The sequence below is a fragment of the Candoia aspera genome, chromosome 8 (genome assembly GCF_035149785.1).
Source record: "Candoia aspera isolate rCanAsp1 chromosome 8, rCanAsp1.hap2, whole genome shotgun sequence".
In the NCBI taxonomy this organism is placed as follows: domain Eukaryota; kingdom Metazoa; phylum Chordata; class Lepidosauria; order Squamata; family Boidae; genus Candoia; species Candoia aspera.
In genome coordinates this window covers 63543229-63568024 of record NC_086160.1, presented here as the reverse complement: position 1 = coordinate 63568024, position 24796 = coordinate 63543229, and the positions used below count along the sequence as shown (strand labels likewise).

The 24796-nt window shown below is 41.9% G+C and overlaps 1 protein-coding gene across 1 annotated transcript in view; it reads left to right on the top strand.

Moving 5' to 3' along the window:
• MMRN1 (multimerin 1) overlaps window positions 1-24796 on the top strand; it is an 85342-nt gene that overhangs the window by 24455 nt on the left and 36091 nt on the right. The window contains exon 3 of the mRNA XM_063310832.1: window positions 6198-6304. Within this exon, the coding sequence (XP_063166902.1) occupies window positions 6198-6304 (107 nt within the window). The remainder of the gene's footprint in view (window positions 1-6197; window positions 6305-24796) is intronic.

The following is a 24796-nucleotide window of genomic DNA, read 5'->3' as shown; positions in this document are numbered from 1 at the left end:
CAAGTTAAGTAGCCATCAACCCACAACGACTAACGGCTAACAAACAATAGCTAAACGGATCACGGAGCCACCCAAGCCATCAGCGGCAATACAACGGGGATCGCCCAGCTGAAAGCAATCAGCAGAAGAATGAAAACCTGAGGATGGGCGATCCTGGAAACCCTCAACCAATGGCAGGGCAACGCATGGGACAAAGGGGGGTGACGTGACCGAGAGCGAGGGGGCGCTGACCGGCGCGGGGTATTTAAACCCCGCACCGGCGCGCTCCTGTCACTCTCAGCTTTTTTCTACCAACGTTGTACCTACCCTGAAATAAACCAGAGCCTGCTTTGCAAACCAGTGTCTGAACGTTATTCAGAGGTAGGCAGCGCATGACATCTTCCTTGGTCGAACAGAAGAACGCTTCTGGACTAAGCAACAAATACAGGAGTTTGCTTAATTCATCTACAATGAATTATAGCTATGTCAAAGGTATAGAGGGGCTCCATACTCATTTTGGTTAACCTTTGCTCTGTTAAATAATGGATTATTTGTCCAACTCAGACATATCTCCCTTAAAATAACTATAAAACAAAATAAAAAGTTCATTGCTGCCTTGAAATGTTCTAGGTGGATAATGTATACTGTACTTTCACTTTTCCTCTTTTAATTTCCTGTATGTGTGTTTGTGTTGGAATTGTGGAAGAAAGGCAAGGAGCTAGTGGAGTGTACCCCTTTTCCTATATGCACCCCTTTGCCTATATCCATGATTTTCCATTTTAGGTGGTAAGGGCATATAGGCTATAAATCAGTAGTTGATGGATTACTCTTCTTATGCCTTTGATTTCTTGGAAAGTGATATCAGCATAGCTTGATGTGTTTCTATCTCTGGACCATAACCAATGGTTTCAATATAACATGATCTTAAACTGTTAATCATAAGGTTAGCCAACTGGTACAGGGAGTTAGACTGTCATGGTCAGGCAGATTTTCTTTATCTATCCAGGTACGCTCTTTATCTGTGGAATGTCTCTCACACATTGGCCAGTGTTTGGGAAGAAATCTGATTAGTTAAGAGGGAAAGGTATATATCCTGTCAATCACCCCAACAGACAAACCTCAGGTTAGATCTACCTAGGAAAGGTGGTAAAAATGAACCAGAGTAATATGAAGGACATCCATGGCTGCCTTGATGAAGAGAATGAACTAAACTAAATGAACTATTAAATGGATGTCAGATTTTGTCTGTATTTACCTTCCTCTATCGAATATTGCCATGTGCTGTTTCCTTGTCTTGTCAATGGGTATTTCCTGTTTAAACTGTGCTTTGCAGCTAAAGTTTCTCTACGCTTCGCTTAATAAACCCTTTCAGTTTTTATCATATATGTTAATTGCTCTTGCCCCCACAAACTGCTGCCCACATTTCAGTGTGGCAAACCAGCATGTCTGTGAATACATGCGTGTTAGAAAAGGTAACTCAAGCATGAAGCTATGTGACACTATTATACTATGTAACATCTATAGGTGAAGTCTGCTTTCAAACAAGACTGAATTCTCTTCTGATTCTGCCATTGGACTAAGACACAGTTGTGTATGGCTAGCCTTTGGACTGGCTGGTTGACAGATCCAATGAGATTTTGCAGGCATCCATAGGAAATGAGTTTTCAGCTCCTCAGAATTTCATCTATTTTTCATCCAGCTCCTGAACACTAATTTAAACTGACAAGCTTTTCTGGACTAAGAAAGCTTGTAAATATCAAGTCAGATCTAAACAGAACAGAGGGGCGTTCACCTCATCTGTGTTCAAAAATGAACTAATTTTTGCTGTCTACGTTATTTGTGGTAGCCAGGCTACATATTGGCAACTCATAATTAAGGATGCTTTGGTCGTTGATCTTTGTGAATACAGATATGAACTGCCAATTTTGTTATTCATAAGCTTTTGTTATTCACTCAGGAAGCTGGTTATTTATGAGCTTTTGCACTTCCTAAATGCTCCCCGACAACTCTCAAATCAAGGTTTTTAAAAAGTCTATTTTGAAAGAAAAGGCATTTTGAAAGGAGATATACATTTAAGTAACAATTCTCACACATTAAAAGATAAAGCATAAATGAGACAGAAAAGACTTAAGAATAAAAACATATAACAGGTAGTCCTCAACTTACAACTGTTCATTTAGCGACTGTTTGAAATTATGACAGCACTGAAAAAAGTGACTTGTGATCAATCCTTGCACTTACGACCATTGTAGCATCCCGGTGGTCACATGATAAAAATTCAGGCACTTGGCAACTGGCTTGCACTTACGACCATTGCAGTGTTCCGGAGTCACATGATCGCCATTGGCAACCTTCCCAACCAGCTTCCGACAAGCTGAGTCAATGGGGGAAGACAGATTCACTTAACGACCATGCCAAAAAAGGTTGTAAAATTGGGCGTGAATCACTTAACAACTGCCTCACTTAGCAACAGAACTTCCAGTCCCAATTGTGGTTGTAAGTCAAGGACTACCTGTAGAAGTCTAGAAACAAACTGATTTGCCTACCTCTACCAATGTTTTAGGATGACGGATTTTTTAAGATTTAAACATCAGGGGGACTGAGATCAAAATCTTATTTCTTCTGCGTGGAGAATTTCCTGAAATGGAAACAGATGGTTATTTATCTGCTCCACCAGAGCATTAGGTAGATCTCATACCTATTGAGATGAACACAACTATCAGTGTTTTAATTCAGCTTTCCTCAATCTAATATTTTCTACGTTTTAAAGACTAAAACCTCCAGACTGCTCACCCAGCACAACCTTCAGCTAGGAATTCTAGGAGTTGCAATGTAACATTCTGAGAGTAGACCACTTTTGGAAAGGTTGTTTTAATTCTACAAACATATGGATCAGATTTTCCATGACCTTCACACCTGTTTGTTCCATTTTCCACTAGATGGCAGGCTGGCATATCTATAGCATATGATTGAAGTCTAGGAGCAATTTAAAAAAAAATGTAGTCCATCTCCTTTCATAAAACTCAAAACCATTTCAATGTTCATATCTTTGTTGCTCTGTCTGAAATACCCTTCATCCAAGATCAACAGCAAATTTAATTACATAGCCATTCAGCATCTGAAATATGCATGGATTTGTTTTCCCAAAACCATTTCTGTTTTGAATCAGGTCAGGCTACAGTCTTAGTTTTAGCTCAGATATTCGTGTAAGGAGCTGAAGACAATTGATTAACTATCCATGGCAATCCAAACACATTTCTTATTCTTAGATAACTGGATATATGTGAAAGGGATTTAAATGATGATCAGGGAAAACCTTCTGAAAGGCTGAAGTGTGTTGAGAACATCAAAATGTGCCTTGATTTCATAACATTCTTCCTTTAACCAATATTAGCATTTTCTACACCTAACCATGCAATAATTTGTTTCATGATGGTTGCTCAAATTCTTACAAGATACAAATTCCATGATAGACAAAGAAAAGTGAACTATTAAACAGATTCTGTACCGCAAGGAAAAATAAATAGGATATTAAATCAAGTTAATGAATACAGTGTTACTTATGGGACTCACCTCTCTCCTCACCAAAGGTCTGGGGAGGGCAGTGTGCAATGAGCAGTTTAGGAGTGTTGAGAACATTTCATGGGTACTTTCACAATTTACTTGGGAGAGGGGGAAGTACAAAAGTATTTGTCCTTTGGGGCATGGCCAGAAGGCAAACTGAGGGGTTTGCTCTCTCTACCACTCTATCACTACGTCGCCTTTGTTATTTGGTGGGGGAGAAGTGGACACCTTTCTTAGGAATGTTTATGGTGCCTTCTTGTAAAGAAATATAATGCCAAGAGTGATTTTTTGCTATACTGCATGTAAACTTCCTTTCATAAAAATAAATGGTTGGATGGATGGATGGATGTTAAAAAAAAATAAAACACCTTAAGGGAGGGAGCAAGACAAATGTTTGCAACTCTTGTTCAGCCTTGTCCTACACAGAAGTCTTCAAAACAGAAGATGTCATCTCTATTCCTGAAAATCTCTCCTCCATACTAGCATAAGATCCATTCACTGCTTTTTAACTGATAAAATCCTGAATATTCCTTCCCCAACATTTTACTTTCCAAGAAGTCCTTCACTTCTTACTGCAATAATCTGTTCTTCAAGCTAGAGACATAACTCTGCCCTCTTTATGCACTGCTCCTCTGCATATAGCCAGACGATATGGAGAAAAAAATGAGGGTCACTTGTTGGTCAAAAAACTCTACCCTTGATCTTTCTGTATTAAGTTAGGAATCGAAATTGGGTTCTTTGTTCAATGTGGAGGGTATATTTAGAATCATCTGTATTATCTAGACCCCTGTGATGATGGAATCTCTATTTTCAGGCCAGATACCAAGTGCATGGCCACCTAAGCATACGTTTTTGCTTGACTGCAAAATCCAAGTCATCTTGAGAAGACCTCAATGATAAAAGAGAAGATGTAAATGTGAGCAAATCCCCAGAAGGCAATTTGGTTGTAAAAATCTCCCTACTAATTAGATGTTACTCTAGCAACCCGGAAAGGTTTATAGGGATTCACTTGAGCAGAAACTTTGAGTGGACATGAGTATTTTGGAACCAGATTTCATGCTGTTAATGACATACATTTGTATTGCATCTTATTCATAGTCATGCTGAAACTGAAGGCATAATTTTAACTTCTAAAAATGGATACTTACTCAGTTTTGCTCTTAGCCTACTGCACTCCCTGCCTTCCACGTAAGTAAAATTCAAATAGGAACCTCAAGTGTAAGGACTATAAGATTACATTTGATATAATTTGCTTTTTAGTGTATCATCCTCTCCTTATGTCAAGATATTTTTGTAATATTCTATAATTATCACTGTTTCCTATAAAATTGGTCCCCTTCTTCTGGAAGAGCCTGTATTGTTCTTGTATGCTCCATAAAAGGTGACATAGTCACCAGTCTTGCCCACCCATGGCGACTTCAAGAAGATTTCCCTGATCTGAGAATTGTCCATACATCTGGAGGTGCCCAGATTGATGATGGAGCATGATGGTAAATTGGCAGATAACTGCAGCTGCCAGATGTTGTCTTGAGGTTCTAAGTGGAAAGGGTGTGTGTAAAAAAGCAGATGTCAGTGATGGGTTCTGGGGCATCAGCAGCTGCCAATGTGTACTAGGTGGTGATGCTGTCACAGATGAGGATATTTCGTAGTGCTATCAGAAGAATCTTCAAAACCAACCTTTTCTCCAGTCGCAGATGCTGAAACTGAATAAGTCTTTAACAAATGGGATTGAAGACCAAATGAGTTTTGGAAATATAGTTTGGACATTATTTTTGCAAAGCTTAGGACAGTGTGTATGTATGCATGCACGTGCATAAAGAGAACTTGTAATAGGTACATTTGATTTGGGGGAATCTGTCTGACTCTTCAAACATATTGATTTGTATAGCTGATTTAGTAAAATGCTAAGTTTGTAAACATTGTATAAGATACACAAAAATGCTGAGTTGCTATTTAGGTTCTAAGAGGTTGAATGCCTGCTTTTTTTTTAAATTTTGGATTCTTGTGATAGCTGGATCTCTGTACTTTAAGAAGTGATCAGAAGCAGGGCCTTTTCTGTTTTGACCCTCTGTCCCTAGGATTCATTTCATACATCTTAATTTCTTCTGAGCATCAAGTGAAAATTTATTCAAACCTTTTTTACAATGTGATGCCAGTTCCATGGTTTATGTCAGCATCTAATTTTATTGCTCGGCAATGTCTTATTTTTTTTCCTGGGAATTATTTTTTGTTTCCTGGACATCACTGAAAACTTTTGTGGCAAAGCAGATGATCATACATCTTAAAGAAATGCCTTTCACTTGTGCTCCTGAAATTTTTATTATTATTAGCTTTGACATGCCATGATTCTGTCAAAAAGCATTCACTTGTGAACTTACACAAGATGCAATCAATAAACTTCAGAACGAATCCCACTGTGGCCTATTACTGATCTATCATCCTGTATCATGTCCCAATAGAACAGAATATCTGCAGCTAAGGGTTGAACTGTGGAGTCCTTGGTGCTCTCTGAGCCTTGTTGTTTGCTTGCAACTAGCTGGGCAATGAAACATCTGCAAGCAAACAACCAAGCTCAGCGAGCACCAAGGACTCCACTGTATCATGTCCATTCACCCTGACCCCCACTAATGTCTGTTTTCTAAATCATCTTGCAGTTCCCATTCAAGAACCCACCAAGTTTACAGGATCAAACATATAATAGTGACCTCACTGGAATGGAAGTGCTGTCCAGGATATAGTGGAGGAACATGCCAGCCAACAGGTATGGAAAGTATTAAAACAACAACAACAACAACAACCTTTTTTGATAATCAAAGTCAACTGGCTACCAAATTGCTGCAGATATTGCCACTGGTACAATTTACCTAACAAAGTTGTTGTGTGGATAGAAATATAGTGAGAACCATGTGAGCTGTTTCTTTGCATCTTGGAGGAATGATGAAATATACATAGAATAAAGGTGATTGCTATATAATTACTCCATTAGTCAGAGGTCAAGAATAGAATTAATTTATTAATAGAGCTAGTACCAAGAAGGTAAAAAGAAATAGCTTAAGGATGGAGATAGCTGGCAATCCACCATGGAACAAATTAAACAGCTGGGGCAAAACTCTCTGTCTTACTTGGCTTTGGTGAAGATCCTCATGTGAAGAAGCCACTGGGACAATGGCTGTTGCAGACAGTAACTGTAAGTCCATAATATCACATTGGCATTTTCTAGAAATCCGTCCTTTTGTGAATTGGAACAATTTAAGAAACTAGATCAGCTACAGTCAAAGGAAAGAAATGCCTGCCTCTGGTTTTGATTCATTCGTTGAATTCTTTGACAAAATCCAGTAACAAATTTTAGCGAGGGGGATTATACTGTGTTATTTTGGCCAGCTCAGAACCTCGTAAAGAGACTTGGATAGGCGGCATTGGATTGTTTGGCTTTCTTTTATTGGAATTAAGAGGAAAATGATATATCATGACAGTCCTTAGTTCCCAAAATTCTCAGCAATGGAATGCTGGTGGAAAATTCTGGGAGTTGAAGTCCATACATCTGGAGGACACTCAGGTTGGCAAATGCTTTTTTTTTTTTTAATGATACATTGTCTGTTGCTGAAAAGTGGAAGAGAAAAGAGACAATTTGGTCTGAACTACTTGCCTATTTGTCATCCATATTGTACTTCAAGAGGATCCCTGCAAAAATGTTGGGGTGCAAAGCAGGAGGCTTCTGGGTTGAATCCGTATGTATGTATGTATGTATGTATGTGTGTATGTATGTATGTATATATGTGTGTGTGTGTGTGTGTGTGTCATTTATATATATGACAGAGGAAGGAAGGAAGGAAGGAAGGAAGGAAGGAAGGAAGGAAGGAAGGAAGGAAGGAAGGAAGGAAATTGGCTGGGCTGTACCTCCAGCATAGTTACAATATACTATCTATTTCATTCCTGGCAGAAAAAAACTGCCCAGTTCATGGAATCATTTCATAAAGTAATTACTTGGAGATATTAAATTATGGCCGTCAGAATGCCTCTTGTTTAAAAATTCATTCACCTCTAGTAGTTTGACCTGCTGACTTTTTTAGGTATGTCATCTCTGAATGTATTCCAGCCAGAGGGCATGCATTTAGATACCCATTCCCAATGAAGTCAAAGGAAATTTATATCCTGGGATTCATTTGGATTAAGTTTGAGGCAGGTGGCAAAATGCCATCCAGACTATTATACCAACCTTGTATCTTGGAGACAAGGGCTCCTGTATGTTCTGATTACTTGGTGATCAAACATGTAACAAATTTCCCCTAGTTTGGAAGGCATTCAGTTCACCTTATGTGAGCTTCCTTTGAAAAATCAGAAATGGCATCCATATGCATATTTTACATGGATGAATATTACAAGACATGCCATTAGCTGCGGTAGGGAACTCAATCAGTGGTGGAAGGGAGGCGGCTATGATTAAAAATTTATGGGCAGAAATATAGAGACCTCACTGATGTTTGCATCCAAGAGGGGGAAGCCTTAATACTTGCAACATTAACCTCCCTGGAAGCAAGAAGCTCTTGTATGCCGCAATGGAGAGTGTTAAACCAACATGAATCTAAAATGTTTGCAATTGTTACTCTTATTATTACTCTTATTATTAAGTTATAATAAAACATAAAATATTAAACAAGCCAATGAAAATGTAACTGCATCACAGTGCTTACAGGCACCAGTAAACCCCCAGACACCTCCCTTGATACCCATTAGGCACCCTATCCCATCTGATTATTTTTTAATGATTCTTTTAAATGAAAAAATAAATAGGGAGCTGTCATGTTCCAAAGCATTAGCCTGTAGCAGCATATCTATTTGCAGTATTGCCTTTGGGCCTCACAAAAGTCTCACTAGGATGGCAGAGAGTATCCAGGGAGAAGGGCTTGGTATACCTTCTGGTAAATGGATTATTTGTGTCTCTCATGACAGCCATTTTGTGAGTATAGTCACCTGTGCTCTCAACTTACATTTCAAATATACATTTCATTTACGGAAGCTTGGTTGGATTTATTATTTCCATGAATGAATAATATGTTCCATGCATAGAATGCCTGCAGTCCACAGCAGTCTGATTTAAAGGACTGGCTTAAGTCAATTCAGGTTATCTAAGGCCACAATTCTTCACATCATCTAAAAATAATAAAAGCCAGAATCCAAAAAAACAATTTAATTAATTGGGGGTTTGCCTGGGAGAATTTTGGGAATAGTTATGGTTGATTGCTTAATACAACTTCATTCCATTCATCATCACCATCATCCTTAAAAAGATTAAAATGAATATGTGTAGTTGAATCCACCAGAAATGGACATAACTCATTTGTCAGCCCAATTTAATTTACTGGTCTAGATTACTACTTTTAGTTTCAGAATACTGAGGTCCCACACAAATCAGGAAGAGTTTGTTATTTGTTGTAAGCCACCCAGAGTCATTTTCAAGATGGGTAGCGGGAAAATATGATAAATAAAATAAAATAAATTTGTCAGAACTGGAGCAGCTACAGAGGAGGCTCAACCATGTAATAATTGCCTATCCTAAAACACCATCAAACTCATGAACAGGTTCATAAAGATATCTGATTTATTAAAGAATAGTATGCACGATCACAAAGAAAGCTGAAAATGGAAAAAGTGCACCAAATGCAAACTAAAAAACCCTTGGTACAAACGAGATCCCTCCCCCCGTAGAATCTTCTCAGGCTCACAATCCCAGGTGCTCCTAACGGCTCCTGATGGTCCGCGGGAAAAGTCCTTGAGTAGACCACATAACCCAAACACATTCCACAGATACAGAGCTTGGCACAATGTTTCACAGCAGCTCCCTCCCACCATAAACGCACGTCAGCACCATGGCATGTGAAATGTTGCGATGTACAGTGCACATTGAAACAGTGAACATGACATACTGCCCCCCCCCCCAAAAGAAAGAAAACTCTAAGCAGCAGGCTTCAAAGGGTAAGCTAAGTGGAAACGATTAACTAAATCAGGAGCATTAACGTGGCGAGCAGGCACCCATTCAGGATGAGGAAAGTGTTTCCAACGGATCAGGTACTGGAGGGTGCCTCGAAGCTTGCGAGAATCAACGACCTCCTTCACTTCAAAGTGCTGTTGGCCATCAATCATGATCGGAGCAGGAGGAGGAGGTTGGGGATACCAGTGGGAAGAGTGGTGGACAGGCTTGAGAAGGCTGCAATGGAAAACAGGGTGCAAATGTTTCAAATTGTGAGGCAAGTCCAACTTAACAGTAACTGGATTGACAATACCAACAACAGGGAAAGGACCAATGAACTTGGGAGCAAGCTTTTTCGAGGGCTGTGGGGACTTTATGAATTTGGTAGAAAGATAAACCTGATCCCCAATTTTGAAATCATGTTGCACAGAACGGCGTTTGTCGACTTGGAATTTGTAAGCAGACTGGGCATCAGCCAAAGCCTGCTGAATCACTGGCCAGGAATCAGCTAGCTGAACAGCCCAGTCAGAGGCAGAACAGGACTGGGGAGGGGTTTGTGGCAGCTCAGGGATGGGAACAAAGTCATGACCAGAAACCACCCAAAAAGGGGTATGCCCAGTGCTCTGATGGACAGCATTGTTGTAAGCCACCTCAGCAAAGGGCAACAAGTCAACCCAGTTGTCCTGATGGTAATTTATGTATGCCCTTTGGAATTGTTCAAGGGTAGAGTTCAAAACCTCCATAGATCCATCAGTCTCAGGATGCGACGATGTGGACAATGCCTGTTTGGTGCCAATCAATTTTAAAAACGATTTCCAAAACTGGGAAGTGAACTGTGTTCTGCGGTCAGTTACCAAATGGGAGGGGCTACCGTGGAGATGGTAGATGTGGATGAGAAATAGGCGGGCCAATTGCGGGGCTGATGGGATGGATGCACATGGGATGAAATGGGCTTGTTTGGAGAAAAATCTTTTACAACCCAAATGACAGTTTTCTTCTGACTGGGTGGCAGGTCCACAATAAAAGCCATAGAAATCTCCTCCCAGGGACAGGATGGGCTGGCTACTGGCTGCAGAAGCCCCTGAGGTTTACCCCCTTTCTGCTTTGACATGGCACAAACAGGACAGGAAGCAACATAGTCTTTAACGTCATGCCTCAAGGTCAGCCACCAAAATTGACGGCGAACCAAATGCAAGGTTTTGAAAAACCAAAGTGTCCAGCCAGTTTGTCATCATGGGAATGCTGCAAAACATCAGCCCTCAAAGTTTCAGGCACATAAAGGTGGTGTTCCACCCACGCCAGACCATTTTCAAAAGAAACATTGTCTCTATTTGCTAGCAACCAAGTGTCAGATTTCAGTGCCTGGAGAAAGTCCTTTTGTAACTGACAAGGAACTTGCATTTTCCACTTCCCAGACGGGGCTGGGGGCGGGGTTGCCTGTGCACGGGTCTGGCTCCGGGTGAGTGCAACCAAGCCCAGTTGTGGTTCAGTGAGAACAGTCCCAACTATATCTGCCATGTGGTCAGAGTCCTGAGGCAAACGTGACAAAGCATCGGCCAGAAAGTTTTTCTTTCCCGGAATACATTTTAACTGGAAGTTAAAATGACTGAAAAATTGAGCCCAGTGAATTTGTTTAGGACTGAGATGCCGGGGGGTGCGGAGGGCTTCCAAATTCCTGTGATTGGTCCAAACCTAGAAAGGGCATTTAGCACCTTCCAGGAGGTGACGCCAGGCTTCCAAAGCGGCTTTTACAGCAAAAGCCTCTTTTTCCCAAACATGCCACCGGCGTTCAGTTTCAGAAAATTTTCTGGACAGATAAGCGCAGGGTTTTAAGTGATCTTCAGAATCTTTCTGTAACAATATAGCCCCAATTGAGAAGTCAGAAGCATCAACTTGGACCACAAAGGGGCGATCAGGATCGGGGTGCTGTAAAATAGGCTCAGCAGTGAAAAGGGTTTTTAACCTCTCAAATGCTGTCTGGCATTCAGGTGTCCAATTCAGCACTGCCCCAGGATTTTTCACCTTGCGTGTTTCTCCCAAACCCCTGGTATGTAGTAAGTCAGTAAGGGACAAAGCAATCTCAGCAAATCCCTGGATAAACTGCCAATAGTAATTACTGAACCCTAAGAAACTTTGTAATTGCCTCTGGGTGTGGGGGCATTCCCAACTTAAAACCGCCTGAATTTTTTCAGGGTCCATCTCAATGCCTTTGTCAGATACCCTATAGCCTAGATAGTCAAGTTGGGCTTTGTGAAATTCACATTTGGAAAGCTTGGCATAGAGTTTAGCATCTCTAAGCTTGTTTAACACCTGTTTGAGGAGGCGTTCGTGTTCCTCCTCGGTTTCAGTGTAAATGAGAACATTGTCTAAATAAACCAGGACCCCTTTAAACAAATGATCATGTAACACTTCATTAATCAATTGCATGAAGACCCCGGGTGCCCCTGCTAACCCAAAAGGGAGGACTTTATACTGAAATGAACCCAATGGGCAATTAAAAGCAGTTTTCCATTCGTCTCCAGCTCGTATGCGGATGCAAAAATAGGCTTCCCGAAGGTCAAGCTTGGAAAAAATCTTACCCTTGGACAAATGGGCTAACATGTCTTTCATTAGAGGCAGGGGATATTTGTTGCAGACTGAGATGGAATTTAACCCCCGATAGTCCGTACAAAGTCTAAGTGTGCCATCCTTCTTTTCCCAGAAAAGCACAGGGGCCCCAACTGGGGAATTTGCAGGTTCAATAAACCCCCTTGACAAATTTTTGTTGATGAAGTCCCGCAATGCCTCAAGCTCTTTCTGAGTCATTGGATAAATTTTCAGCTTGGGCAATTGAGCATTGGGAACCAACTCTATTGCACAGTCAGTTTTTCGATGGGGGGGGGGGGGTAGCTGATCTGCTTCCATTTCCCCAAAAACATCTGCAAAGTCTTGGTATCAATCTGGCAAGCCTTCTACATGTGCCAAACTAAGGCACGGCATGGCAATTGCAGCCCTTCCAACCCCCACACGTGAAGCTCTCTCTGCTGTAGGGGCTTGGTAAAACCCATCCTTAAAAGTCAGAGTTCTGTGTTCCCAGTTTATATATGGGTTTTGATAGATCAACCAGGGAATCCCCAGAATTACTAAGGGATTGCCAACAGGTGCCACTACAAATTTTAAAGACTCACGGTGGCTGCCCATCTGCATCGCGACAGTTCCAGTGAAATGGGTTGCCGGGGCCCCCTCCGCCGTTGAACCATCCAGTTGTGTGAAGATCAAAGGCTGCTGGAGGGGAAAGCTAGGCAGGTCCAAAGCAGCAACCAGATCAGGGTGAATCATACACCTGGAACACCCAGAGTCCACTAAAGCCCAGACTTCCATAGTCTTAGTGCGGGAGCCCAATTTCACTTTTACTGCTAGAGTTGGACAGTCAGCACTCACCATAGCATCTTCACACCCATCCTCCTCCACCTGCCCGCAGGTGCTTTTCAAGGCAGGTGGCTGGCATTTCCCGCTGGTTCCTTGGAGTCATCTTCAACCTCTCCCGAGAAGTAGGGTACTTCTTCAGCATCGGCTGCCCCCTTGGCTGCCGTCATCCTCTGCGATGAAGGCGGAGATTTGGCCGGCAGTTTGCCCGCTTGGTCTCCAGCCTTGACTTTTGGGCAATCAGCTGCTTGGTGTCTTTCCTTTCCACAGCAGAGACACTGACCCCTCGCATAGCGCTGATCTCTGTTCTCTTCCCAGGCTCTGTAGCCTGGCTGGGCAGCAGTTGCGGCACTTTGGGGTCCTCTCATGGTGGCTGGTGGCTTTTCAGGTTGTTTGGTTTGCATGTAGGTATGCTGGGCATTCTCAGCCTTGCTGGCCAGACAGATCCATTCATACAATATCTCTGGGTCGTCTCTGCACAATGCCCTCTGCAGGACATCCCTATTGAGTCCCTCTTTAAATTGTTCTATTAAGGTAGACTGGGACCAGTCGGTAATTTTCCCAGCTAAAGCCTTAAACTCCAGGGCATAATCAGCTACAGACAGCTGGCCCTGGCTAAGATCCTTCAGTGCCCTTTTAGCCCTTGCTTTGGCTAGCAGATCTTCAAAATGCAGCTTTAACGCCCACATAAATTCCTCAAAATCCTCAAGCTCAGGGGAGCTAGCCTTACTTAATTGAACATACTGATCAGCCACTCGTCCCTTCAGCTTGGTGGCAATGGCAGTTATTTTAGCCTCTTCAGAAGGGAAGCAGGGTCCAAACTGTTTCATATAATTTTTTACATTAGTGAAGAAGAAAGACAACTTAGTTGGATCCCCATCAAACTTGACAGAAAAGTCTTTCACCCCTGCTCCTGTTGGAGCTGAATTAGCGGCTGCTTGAGTGGTTGGGCCCAAGGTTACAGTAGTTCTCCTGTCTCGGGGTGGGGACATTGATGGACGGGCTCTGCGGGGTGGAGATTCATCCTGGCTTCATCCCCGGCCCCGCTGTGCCGGTGGTCCGGGTGAGGGGATGGAGGATGATTGTGTGGAGCTGGAATCTCCTTCACGCCTTGGCTGCCCCCCCCCCCCCATGATAGAGACAGGGCTTTTAGCATGTACTCCATTGATTCTAATTTGGCCTCTACCAGTCTTAGCCTTTCAGGGGTTTGAGATTCATCCCTCCCTCATGCGTTAGGCTGACTCCCTTCTGATACCGTGGTAGATTCTACGTTTGGTACCAGTGGGAACTGATACTTCCAGGATGCCTGGGACATCCCTGGCTGGGGTTCTCCCATTTCATCCCAGGTGATCAACTCTGCGGGCGATTCGCTGGGTGCCAGTTGCTTTGGTGCTCTCCCCTCTTCGGAACCCTCTCCCTCCGTGCTGGAACTCGAGTGCTGCCATGAAGCTGAAGGTTCTGGGGTGAGGCTCCGTTCTTCACTCCTGACTGTTGACTCGGGCATCAAGCTAGTTGGCTCCTCGAGTCTCCCGGTCATGGGTTTGGCTTTGGCCATCGTTAACTGTTTTCCCTCACAAGAAACTAATCTTGGCAGGAGCTAATGGTACAACTTTGGTGATTCTCAGCTTTATGTAATGATTGCCTATCCTAAAACACCATCAGACTCATGAACAGGTTCATAAAGATATCTGATTTGTTAAAGAATAGTATGCAGGATCACAAAGAAAGCTGAGAATGGAAAAAGTGTGCCAAATGCAAACTAAAAAACCCTCAGTACAAACGAGATCCCTCCCCCCGTAGAATCTTCTCAGGCTCACAATCCCAGGTGCTCCTAATGGCTCCTGATGGTCCGCGGGAAAAGTCCTTGAGTAGACCACATAACCCAAACACATTCCACAGATATAGAGCTTGGCACAATGTTTCACAGCAGCTCCCTCCCACCATAAACGCACATCAGCACCATGGCATGTGAAACGTTGCGATGTACAGTGCACATTGAAACAGTGAACACGACAACCATTAGTTGCCATAACAATAGCAGCTGGAGTTGAGCCTTCTCATATTATCTCAATGAGCAGGGTAATGTGGTGATCATGTTGATGTCTTTCACAGTGCTTGATAAACTGTAGGCACTACAGAATTATAGCTGGGAAGGTTGATAAAATCTAGACTTAGAGAATTGCATTTCAAAGTATTTCTATGAATTTGGTGGAAAAGGAAAGGGAGTCTGTCCTTTTCTCTTTGGGGAAGTTGGCCAAAGCTAACAAGGGCAAGTTCTTAAAATCTGTTTCTAGAATTATACAAAGCAGGCAAAGCTACACAGGTTGAAAACACTTTTATACTTTCCCCATAATTTTCAGTATTTTAACTTTTGCAACCTAATGGCCAAAATATGAATAGAAGCAGGCCAGAACTGATCTAAATAAGGTGTAAATATCATCTTCCTCCAGAATAATTTCCCCAACATACTAGAAAAACTTAGGGGAAATTATGGAAGAGTTACTAATTTTGTTTCACTTACATCAACCATCCCCCATCATATGCCATTCAGATAAGCTGGTCTACATCTCCCACAACTGATAATGCTGACTGTGTCTGAAAAGAGTTGGTGTCCAATATGTCTGAGAGGTACCAGGTTGGGGAAGGTGGGTTTATATAATTTTGAGATTCCCTTCATTTTCCATATGTTTATAGTACTCAATAATTTTTTTTCTCATAATAGGATCTGATTAAGTTTTTTGCTTTTTTGCAGGAGAGGGAGCTTGGTTTCATATAAAATATTCTCAACTTTATTTGCGCTAATTCTAAATAGGAAAAAAGGGACTGTACAATTATAGAATTTTCCCAGTAGATGGCTGTATAATGTTTAGAATAAAGACAGCCATCTGCAGCATGAAGCATCAGACAAAAGAAAAATATCAATACTTACACCTGTATACTAATCTGAGGTGTTTTATTGCACCACTGTAAATAGCCAGTAAACTGGTTTATGAGAAGGAGCTTAGTGCTTTGTCGCTGCTGTTCTTAGCATTGGTTCCCCATTAGGGGTTACCATCACATGAAGACAAAGGATTCAGGAATAATATGAAACAATTGGTTTTCTGAAACATTATTTGAATCTGGATTGCAGACAAAACTGAGCAGTTTTTTTTTACAAACCATCCATCTCAGAAGGGATGTTCAACCACATCCATCAATCAACAGGACCTAAACACCTTTGTGATCATACTGACCCTGAGCATGAAAATCTCCTTCGGGACATTCTCAAATCCAGACCTAAAGGACATGTACTAACAGCCTAAGCTGGAGTTTCAATTGCCAGAAACAGAATACTTTACTTTGTTAAACCAGCTGGGGTTAAGTTGGTTCTAGTCCTCCACCCCTCATTAACACACAGTTTGCCCCACCTCCAAACTCATGCACACTTTCAAAGAGAACTTTGGTATGGATAATAACAATGCTGCAAGTGATAAGAATGTTAGATACCTTAATGGAACATTGTTTTTGAAGTTCTACTGGAATGCAAAAACATTAAAAACTTCCCCTTTGTGTATTAATTATGTGAAGAAAGTCTCTACTAATAGAAGGGACCATGGGGCTTTATTGCGTTCTGGTTCCAGCTGCTGACATCCACATGTTGAGAGCAGATATTTGCATTGTATAGAAGATTGCAACCTATTTGCAAATCTGCAGCCACATTTGGCCTTTGAATGGAGATTCAGGAGCTGAACTCCAAAAATTGGGTAGCGCCTGAACAAAGTAAATGTAATTAAACTAATCAATTAAATACAGTTAATATGATTGCATCCTACCTATTTAATAATTTGTCTTCCATCATATTAAACATTACAATTTGACAACAGGCTTTAGAAAGATTAGGTACCTATCCAAAGGTCTGGTGGGTAAGATATGCACCTGGAGCACAGATTGTGCACCCCTGCCATTTGGGAAGCCCACACATTACTATTAGTTTCTTATGTGCACACACATAAACACAGAGGCAGACATAAATATTGGCTATTATACAGTCTAAGACTAAATTAAATTAAAATCAAAAACATTAAAATCAAAATCAAGCTTTAATTTCATTTTGTTCTCCCTCATCCACTCTATTATTGCATTTAAACAATATTCAAGGGTGCTGACTGCTTGCTTGAAATAAGACAGTAAAGAGCAATAAAGCTGGGTGTCATCAGCATTCCAAAGCTCCAAATGACTGTATCCAGTGGTTTCATGTAGATGCCAAGCAGCATAGGACACGAGATGAAACCCTATGGGATACCATAGGTCAATGATCTGGGGGTCAAGCAGTAGTCCTCCAGTGCCACCTTTCAGGTGCATCTCAACAGGAAGGATTGCAAAACAATGCCCTCAGGTCCCAACTCCAGCAGATGGCCCAATAGTATATCATGGACAATGATAATGATAATGATAATGGTTTGGATAAGCATGGCCAATGACAATGAAAGCTGCTGAGAAAACTGCAGCAGGTCAAATCCCCCAATCTATTTCCTGACATAGATCATCTACCAAGGTGTTTGAAGGAGTCTCAGTACTATATTCCAGGTGAAATCTCAATTGAAGTGGGTCCAGATAATCAGTTTCATCCAAATGCTTTACAAAGATCTTCAGGGAGGTCTTTTTCAATAAAGGTTGTATGAATTTAAGCAAATGGAAACACATCCTTCATTCAAGGAGACATTAATCACCTCCTAAAACCATGGGGCCAGCTCAGACCTGGCAAACTAAGGGGCAAGGGAAGAGCAAACAGGGGATGACCTTCACTTCTCTGCATTCCTGACTGTATACACATCTGTGAGATGTACAATTGGAGAAAAGTCCGTATAAACAAGACAAGTGGTTTCCAAGGTTGCCTCCCTATGACCTGCACAACACTGGAGGCAAAGCTGAGGCAAACCCTATTGTGATTGTTCACCCTCTGTTCTCGAAATGCTCCTCCAACTCTTCCAACTTTCTTCTCCTGGCATCTTAATGGAGTAGATGTATGCACAACACACATAGACACACATACTGGAGATAGAGTTCTTTTCTCACATTTTCTGTTGGTTTTGTTTCCTACCATGAGATTTCTTGAAATATTTGTACTGAAGGGCGTATAGGATTCCTTAAGTGAGGTGTCGCAAGTATTTAGCATAACTAACTACCGATCTTGCTGCGCACTGTGCAGCCACAGGAGGAATGTCAGAGTCTCCTAGGAAACTTCATCATTGCAATGTGCATCCTAGAACCTTTTGGCATTCCAAAATCTCCCACAATATATGAGAGCTCCCTGGCAGATATACAACATCCAGCTGAAGGGAGAGTGATATGCAAAAGTTTCGCTACGGTAGTAAGTTGGCAAACCACTGTTTTCTTTTCTTTTTTCATCTCTTTCTGGGGGTAAAGATGGATGAAATCAATTTCAGTTTCCTTCTCTTTTTCACCCTCCAAAGACAACTCATCCTATTTCCATATTTTCTCAGGACTCTTTTACTCTTTAAAAAAAAACTACATTTAAAATCCTACACATTTGAGATGTGCACTTATTGTACAGCAGAGCTTTATGTGCGCTTTTCCAAAAATAAACATTTTTGCAAGCACAATTTCTAAGCATAGCACGTTTCTTCATTACTTTCACTGATATGTATGTGTTCTCTTAAAGCTATGCATTTTTGTATGCATTTTATAACAGGAGAACCTCATCACAAAAATCAGAGTGGGCAGATTTTGAAGGCCATCTGTGCTGCAGTATGCATTCAAAGTAAGAAAATGCAAAAGCATATATTAAAACTGAGCAATTTTTTTCTCCCTCCCCCATTCCTATGGACTCCGGGGCTACGTACATCACACTATTTTCTCCTGGGAGACCTTTGAGGCAGGAATGAAGTTGTTTCAGCAGTGCCTACTGGCTCATAAATCCTGCTTCCTGGGATGCACCCAATCTGGCATTGCATTCTTCTGCTGGCAAGTTATTACATTTTTTTTCTCCATGTTTTTATCATTGAAGAGAATATCTGATGCTGACTATGAAAAAATGGAGAGAGCATTAGGCTGACCTCACGCTGCTTCTTCTATTTTTATCCTTGAAGTTAACAAGAGAATTGATCAATTTCACACGTTTTTTTTAAAGATATGGAAATAAGACATTTAAGTGGAAAAAAGAATCTGTTTAATGTCAGGCCAGACTATGGGTAATTTGCGGTTGCTGTTTGGGATTTTTGGGTTGGGGCAAATTTGGGGGGCTTCTGAGATTGCAGTGACATCTGTATGAGTGAGAGGGGCCACCAATTTCAGGTGACTTGATTTGGGAGGGTTGACCAGGTTTAGGAGTTGAAATGGTCATTATGGAGGCTCTGCACCCCCATTTCACTCTTTGTTTTGACCCGAAATTGTGAAAAAAACTAATCACCCCAAATCCAACATTTGGCAACTGAATTTTGCTGGTGCAATTTGGGAATGCCACTAAAATAGGGCTCAGGATGTCTATGCCCCCCTGTCTATTTTGGCAGCATGTCTCTTGGCTCTCAGGCAGAAGCCTTTCCTACCTCTTTCTACTCATTCCTTTTAACCTGGAGATACTAGAGATTGACAGGAGTATTATCTAAATTAGGAAACAACAGCTTGCTGAGCAGGTAGGGGCAGGTCAAACTAGACAGTAGAAGCAACACTTTCAGATATGGCTTCCTGCAATGAGGAGGCTATTCATTCATTCATTCATTCATTCATTCATTCATTCATTCATTCATTCATTCAATTTAAATAGCTGCCCATCTCAGACCAGTGACTCTGGGCAGCTTACAGCAATAAAAACAATCAGACCATAAGAACAATACAAAAATTAATTATGAATAGCTGAGAGATCTTAAAAACCATTGGTGTAAGAACCTTTGCAACCTTGTTTTCTGGGCTTAGTTCCATCACTCCTGGACTGGCATCACCAAGTCCCTTTGGTAGGTCTATCCCACTTCCCCTTCACCCTTTTTAAGCACACTGCCTGCCACATCCTGCCAGAGACTGAGTGGAGAGGCACCCTATCATTCCTGCTTGAGGTCTATCAAACATCACTGACTTCCAAATACCAGAAAGAAAAAAATAATTTTTCAGGAACTGGGCTAGCCCAGCTAGATAACACCTCTGATCTGCAAAGCCTACCATTGAACTATAAATGAAGCACAGAAGCAACCAAGATGAACTTATAAAGGGAAACTAACTATGGAGCTGGGATTGGCCTCTTTCCTGAGTGTACTTTCAATAGCAGCCTTATATTTGTTGAGATATTGTGTGCAATGGCTTACATTTAAAAGATGATCATAGCTGCTATAAGGAAATATCAAATAGTGGAAATAAGTGTTGAGGGTTATAGAAACTGCTGATTTTTTCAAAGCAAGTCAGCTGATTAATTTCATGAGGAAGAGGCTCCATGTGATTGAATGACTGGGGGGCAGAGGAATGTCATTTTCATGCCAGTGAATATATTTAGGAACAAAAGAATGGTAAGTGAAGGAATAAAGGATATCCATCAGGTGTCCTTTATCAGCAGAAAGTAACCAATTCCTCCAATCATAGATTATATCTGCTTGCTGCCACCTGATAAATCCTGTGTAATTAGTTGGGATGAATGCAAGTATTTAAGTCCTGTTGACAGCTATGGCCATATGAAGATAACACAGCTGCTGAATGTGTAGTTTTCAGTTTATATTATACTTGTGGTTACTGGTGCAATATGCTTTAAGGACAGCTAGATTATCTGTACGGGCTAGAAACCAGAAGACTGGGAGTTCTAGTCCCACTTTAGGCATGAAAGCCTGCTGGGTTTGAGCCTGCTTCTGACTTAGAAAATGAAATTTAGCTTGAGTCAGAAGGGGAAATTGAAACTTATCAGGAAGGATTTGGAGAAATAAAAATCAGAAGTGACTTAGCAGAGTGGGAGAAATCTCCTCAAAGGGCTAAAGATGTACAGAGACTGTTAGGCTTTGCCAACTATTACAGAGCCTTTATTCCACAGTTTGCCAAGCTTACCTCTCCACTCTCTGACTTGCTTAAGAAAAGATCCAGATTCCATTGGGGTGAAGTTGAGGAACAAGCATTTCAATGACTCAAGGCAGCATTCATGACTGAACTCATCCATAGACATCCAGATCCTAGTCAACCTTTCTTTGTGGAAACTGATGCTTCAGAAGTGAGAACGGACCATCATAACCTAGAATATTTCAAAATAGTGTGCAATCTTGTATCAAAGACAGATTTGTTGGTTTTCTTTTCATGATTTAATTTTCACGTCATGTACATTCCTCGTGGGCACAATCAAAGAGCAGATGCTCTGTCTAGAAAACCAGAATAGACAGGAGAACTTCTTCATTGCCTCCTCGTTTGGTGATTCCAGTGGAGAAATTTGCAGCAACGAAGTTCAGCGGAGACCTCATGCAACAGCTCCATGAACATCAGCAAAAGGACCCGTTTGTATGGAAGCAGAAGAGTGAGCTAGAACAACTTTCAGCCGAGCAAGCCACATTATGGAGTTGGGCTCATGGACTATAAGCCCAATTCCATACTATGTAGATACATAGTTCATATTATTATGTACCCCCTGGGAAACTTTGAGAAAAGATACTATGATGGTGTCATGAAAATCCAGCTGCAGGCCATTTTGGGTTTTTCAAGTCTCTTAATCTATTGTCTGGAGAACTTTGGTGGCCTTGCATTGTCGGGTGAAGCATCTGACTGGCAAACCTGAAGGTCTTCTTATGCCACTTCCTATGCCAGAGAAACCATGAGAGTCAGTGTCCATGGATTGTATCACTGATCTTCTGAAGTCCAATGGAGCCATGACTATTCTAGTGGTGGTAGACATTATGACCAAGATGGCAGATTTTATCACTTGCCCAGGACTTCCTACCACCCAAGAGACTGCACAAATGTACATTCAAAACAGTTTCTGCCTTCACGGCCTAGACAAACAAGTGATCTCAGATCATGGTGAACAATTCACTGCTAAATTTTGGAAGGCGCTTCTTCAAAATCTAGGAATTCAAGGAAGCCTCTCATCAGCTCATCATCCCCAGCTGGATGGAGAAACTGAACATGTTACTGCTATTTTAGAGCAATATTTAAGGTGCTATGTGAATTATCAACAGGACAATTGGTTTGAGCTATTGGCCTTGGCAGAGTTTGCCTACAATCCTTACATTCATCCACCCACCAAGACAATGCCTTTTATGGCTATGTATGGGTTTCATCCATGTCTGTTTCCCTTGGAACCACTGCATTCCTCAGTCCCTGCCTCTGATCACTTCTTGGAGGAACTCCAAGCCTGTCATCGGGTACTTCGAGATCAATTGGATCGTGTCAAGGACAACTATAAACATTTCACTGACCGCCATCAGAAGGAAGGCGACATTTGGCAGTAGGGGACTATGTTTGGTTATCTACTAAACACCTGCCTTCAGCACACCCTTCCAAGAAGTTAGACCACAAGTTTGTTGGGCCATTCCCTATAGAGGCAATCATTAATCCAGTGGCATTCCGCCTCACACTACTGAAGCACATGAAGATCCATCTGGTATTCCACTGGTCCTTGATAGTTCCCTCTGCACCTCCAAGCCTGCTGAGATCATCTAGACTTGCCCCACCTCCTATCTGTATCAATGGAGAACCAGAATATGAAGACTCCAGAATCCTTGATTCTCGCAAAAGACATGGGAAGCTCCAGTATCTCATCAAATGGAAGGGTTATGGCCAGAAGAACATTTTTGGGAGATGGCTTCAGATGTTCATGCTCCAAGCAAAGTCAGACAGTTCCACTTATGCTACCCCCTAAAACCAGGGCTGAAACTTATCTTGAGTCAGGAGGGGAAATGGAAACTTATCAGGAAGGATTTGGAGAAATAAAAACCAGAAGTGACTCAGCAGAGTGGGAGAAACTAGAAGCACTGATTGGACAAACTTCAGAGGGAGATTTAAATCAGCGCTCATGAAAGACGAGCAGAGAAGTGCGCAAATCAAAAGGCAGCCTGATTGGCTGCAGGTGAGAAAAGGCACAGAAAGGATCATTTTAAAAGGCAGGAGCACCAAGACCAAGCTGCTGGAGACAACTGATCCTTCACACTCACAGCATTTATGGAAGAGTTTTTACCCCAGTCAGTAGCCTTGCCTGTAGCCAGCGTGGAACCAGAGCCAGCTCCTTCTGTTGTCGTGGACCTACTTCCTGCACATGCTGCTCCAGTTGAGCTTGCTGTCCCTGTTGAGCACAGCCTCGCATCCAGTTCCAAGCCTTGTCATGGTATTCTAGCCAAGTTCAGCCTTGTCTCCAGATCTGAGCCTTGCCTAGATGGTCCAGCCCAGTCCAGCCTTGTCTCCAGATCTGAGCCTTGCCTTGACACTCCAGCCAAGTCCAGCCTTGTCTTCAGGTCCAAGCCTTGCCTAGATATTCCAGTCCAGTCTTGTCTAGCCTCTGTGTTCCAGCCTAGTCCAACCTGTGCACCCAAAAACAGACTCATGCCCCCAGCCTCCTCTTTGCCACACACTCTAGCTACACCAAGTCTGACAGCTTCAAAAAGAAAATTAGCTGAGTTCTGCCTAGCTGTTTTGCCACAATCTGGACCAGCAGCCTTGCCTGGGCATCCTTTACTGCCTGGGTGGACTTGATTGAATTGCATTGCCTAATCTATTACAAGAACTTTTGCTGTTGTAAATAGTTATTGTAAATAAAGAATTTAATAGTAATTCTGCCTGGCTGTCTCATAGTCTGAACAGGACACTGGGTGACCTTGGGCCAGTCACTCTCTCTCAGCCCAATTCACCTCACAGGGTTGTTGTTGTGGGGAAAATTGGAGGAGAAAGGAGTATTAGGTATGTTCGCCACTTGAATTATTTATAAAAATAATAAAGGTGGGATAGAAAATAAAAATAAATAAATAAATAAATTACTGTATGAACCACTTTTTTATCATAGCCCTTGATATGCCTTGAACTGTCTGCCCATTCTTGACTAGAAGGATCACATTTTCTAGGCCAATCTTCTTGTGACTGGGAGTTGTAGTTTGGTCCCTCCCCTCCCCTCCCCTCCCCTCCCCTCCCTTCCCTTCCCTTCCTGGAATAGGCCAGTGATATCTCTGGAGAAGAAAAGGCCCCAAAACTCAAATGTTGGGTTTTCTAATCAATTTGGAATGGTCTTTAGTAAAAAGTAAACATGTTAAACCTTGTACTCAAAAGAGATAAAAATTACATCATCAAAAATTTGCAGTTTGATCTCAAATTTCAGGAGCATAATTTTGGGGGCCTCTGAAGGCTACAAAAATGGGGCTCTGGGAATTGCATTCCCAGTTCTAGATGGAGGGCTGAAAAATTGTCCAGGAGCCAGATGTTAGAGACATCTTCCAATAGCTATGAATGACATAAGCACTTCCTATCAGCCATTTTGCCCAACCACAGGGCAAAACCTGAATTGTAGAAGACAGGATTGAGGACAAGTACCTCCCCACATCTCCTGCAATCATGGTTGCTTGAATGAACCCCCCCAAAAGCTGAGCTAATATTCAACTGAATAGAAAAGCATTTCTCCTTCTGATCACTTTTACAATAAAGTAAAATTAGCTTATCACACTCAATGCAAGGAGGTTTTGGAAGAACTTGGGTATAGCCACCTGCCAGTGTGTGTGGCCATGTCCTCCACCCAGATTCAAATACTTGTTTGTCAAGACAAATGCTGGAACAGAGCTCAGAATATGAGGGAAAGCATAATGAGGTTGATATACAACCAGAAGATCCATTTCCAGCTGCATCACCCCCAGAAATGGATAGAAGCAGCATGTTAGTAGTGGTGATGGGGAGGCCATCCATTTATTTCTTATTTCTTCAAAATTGTTTGTACCATCTCTATAC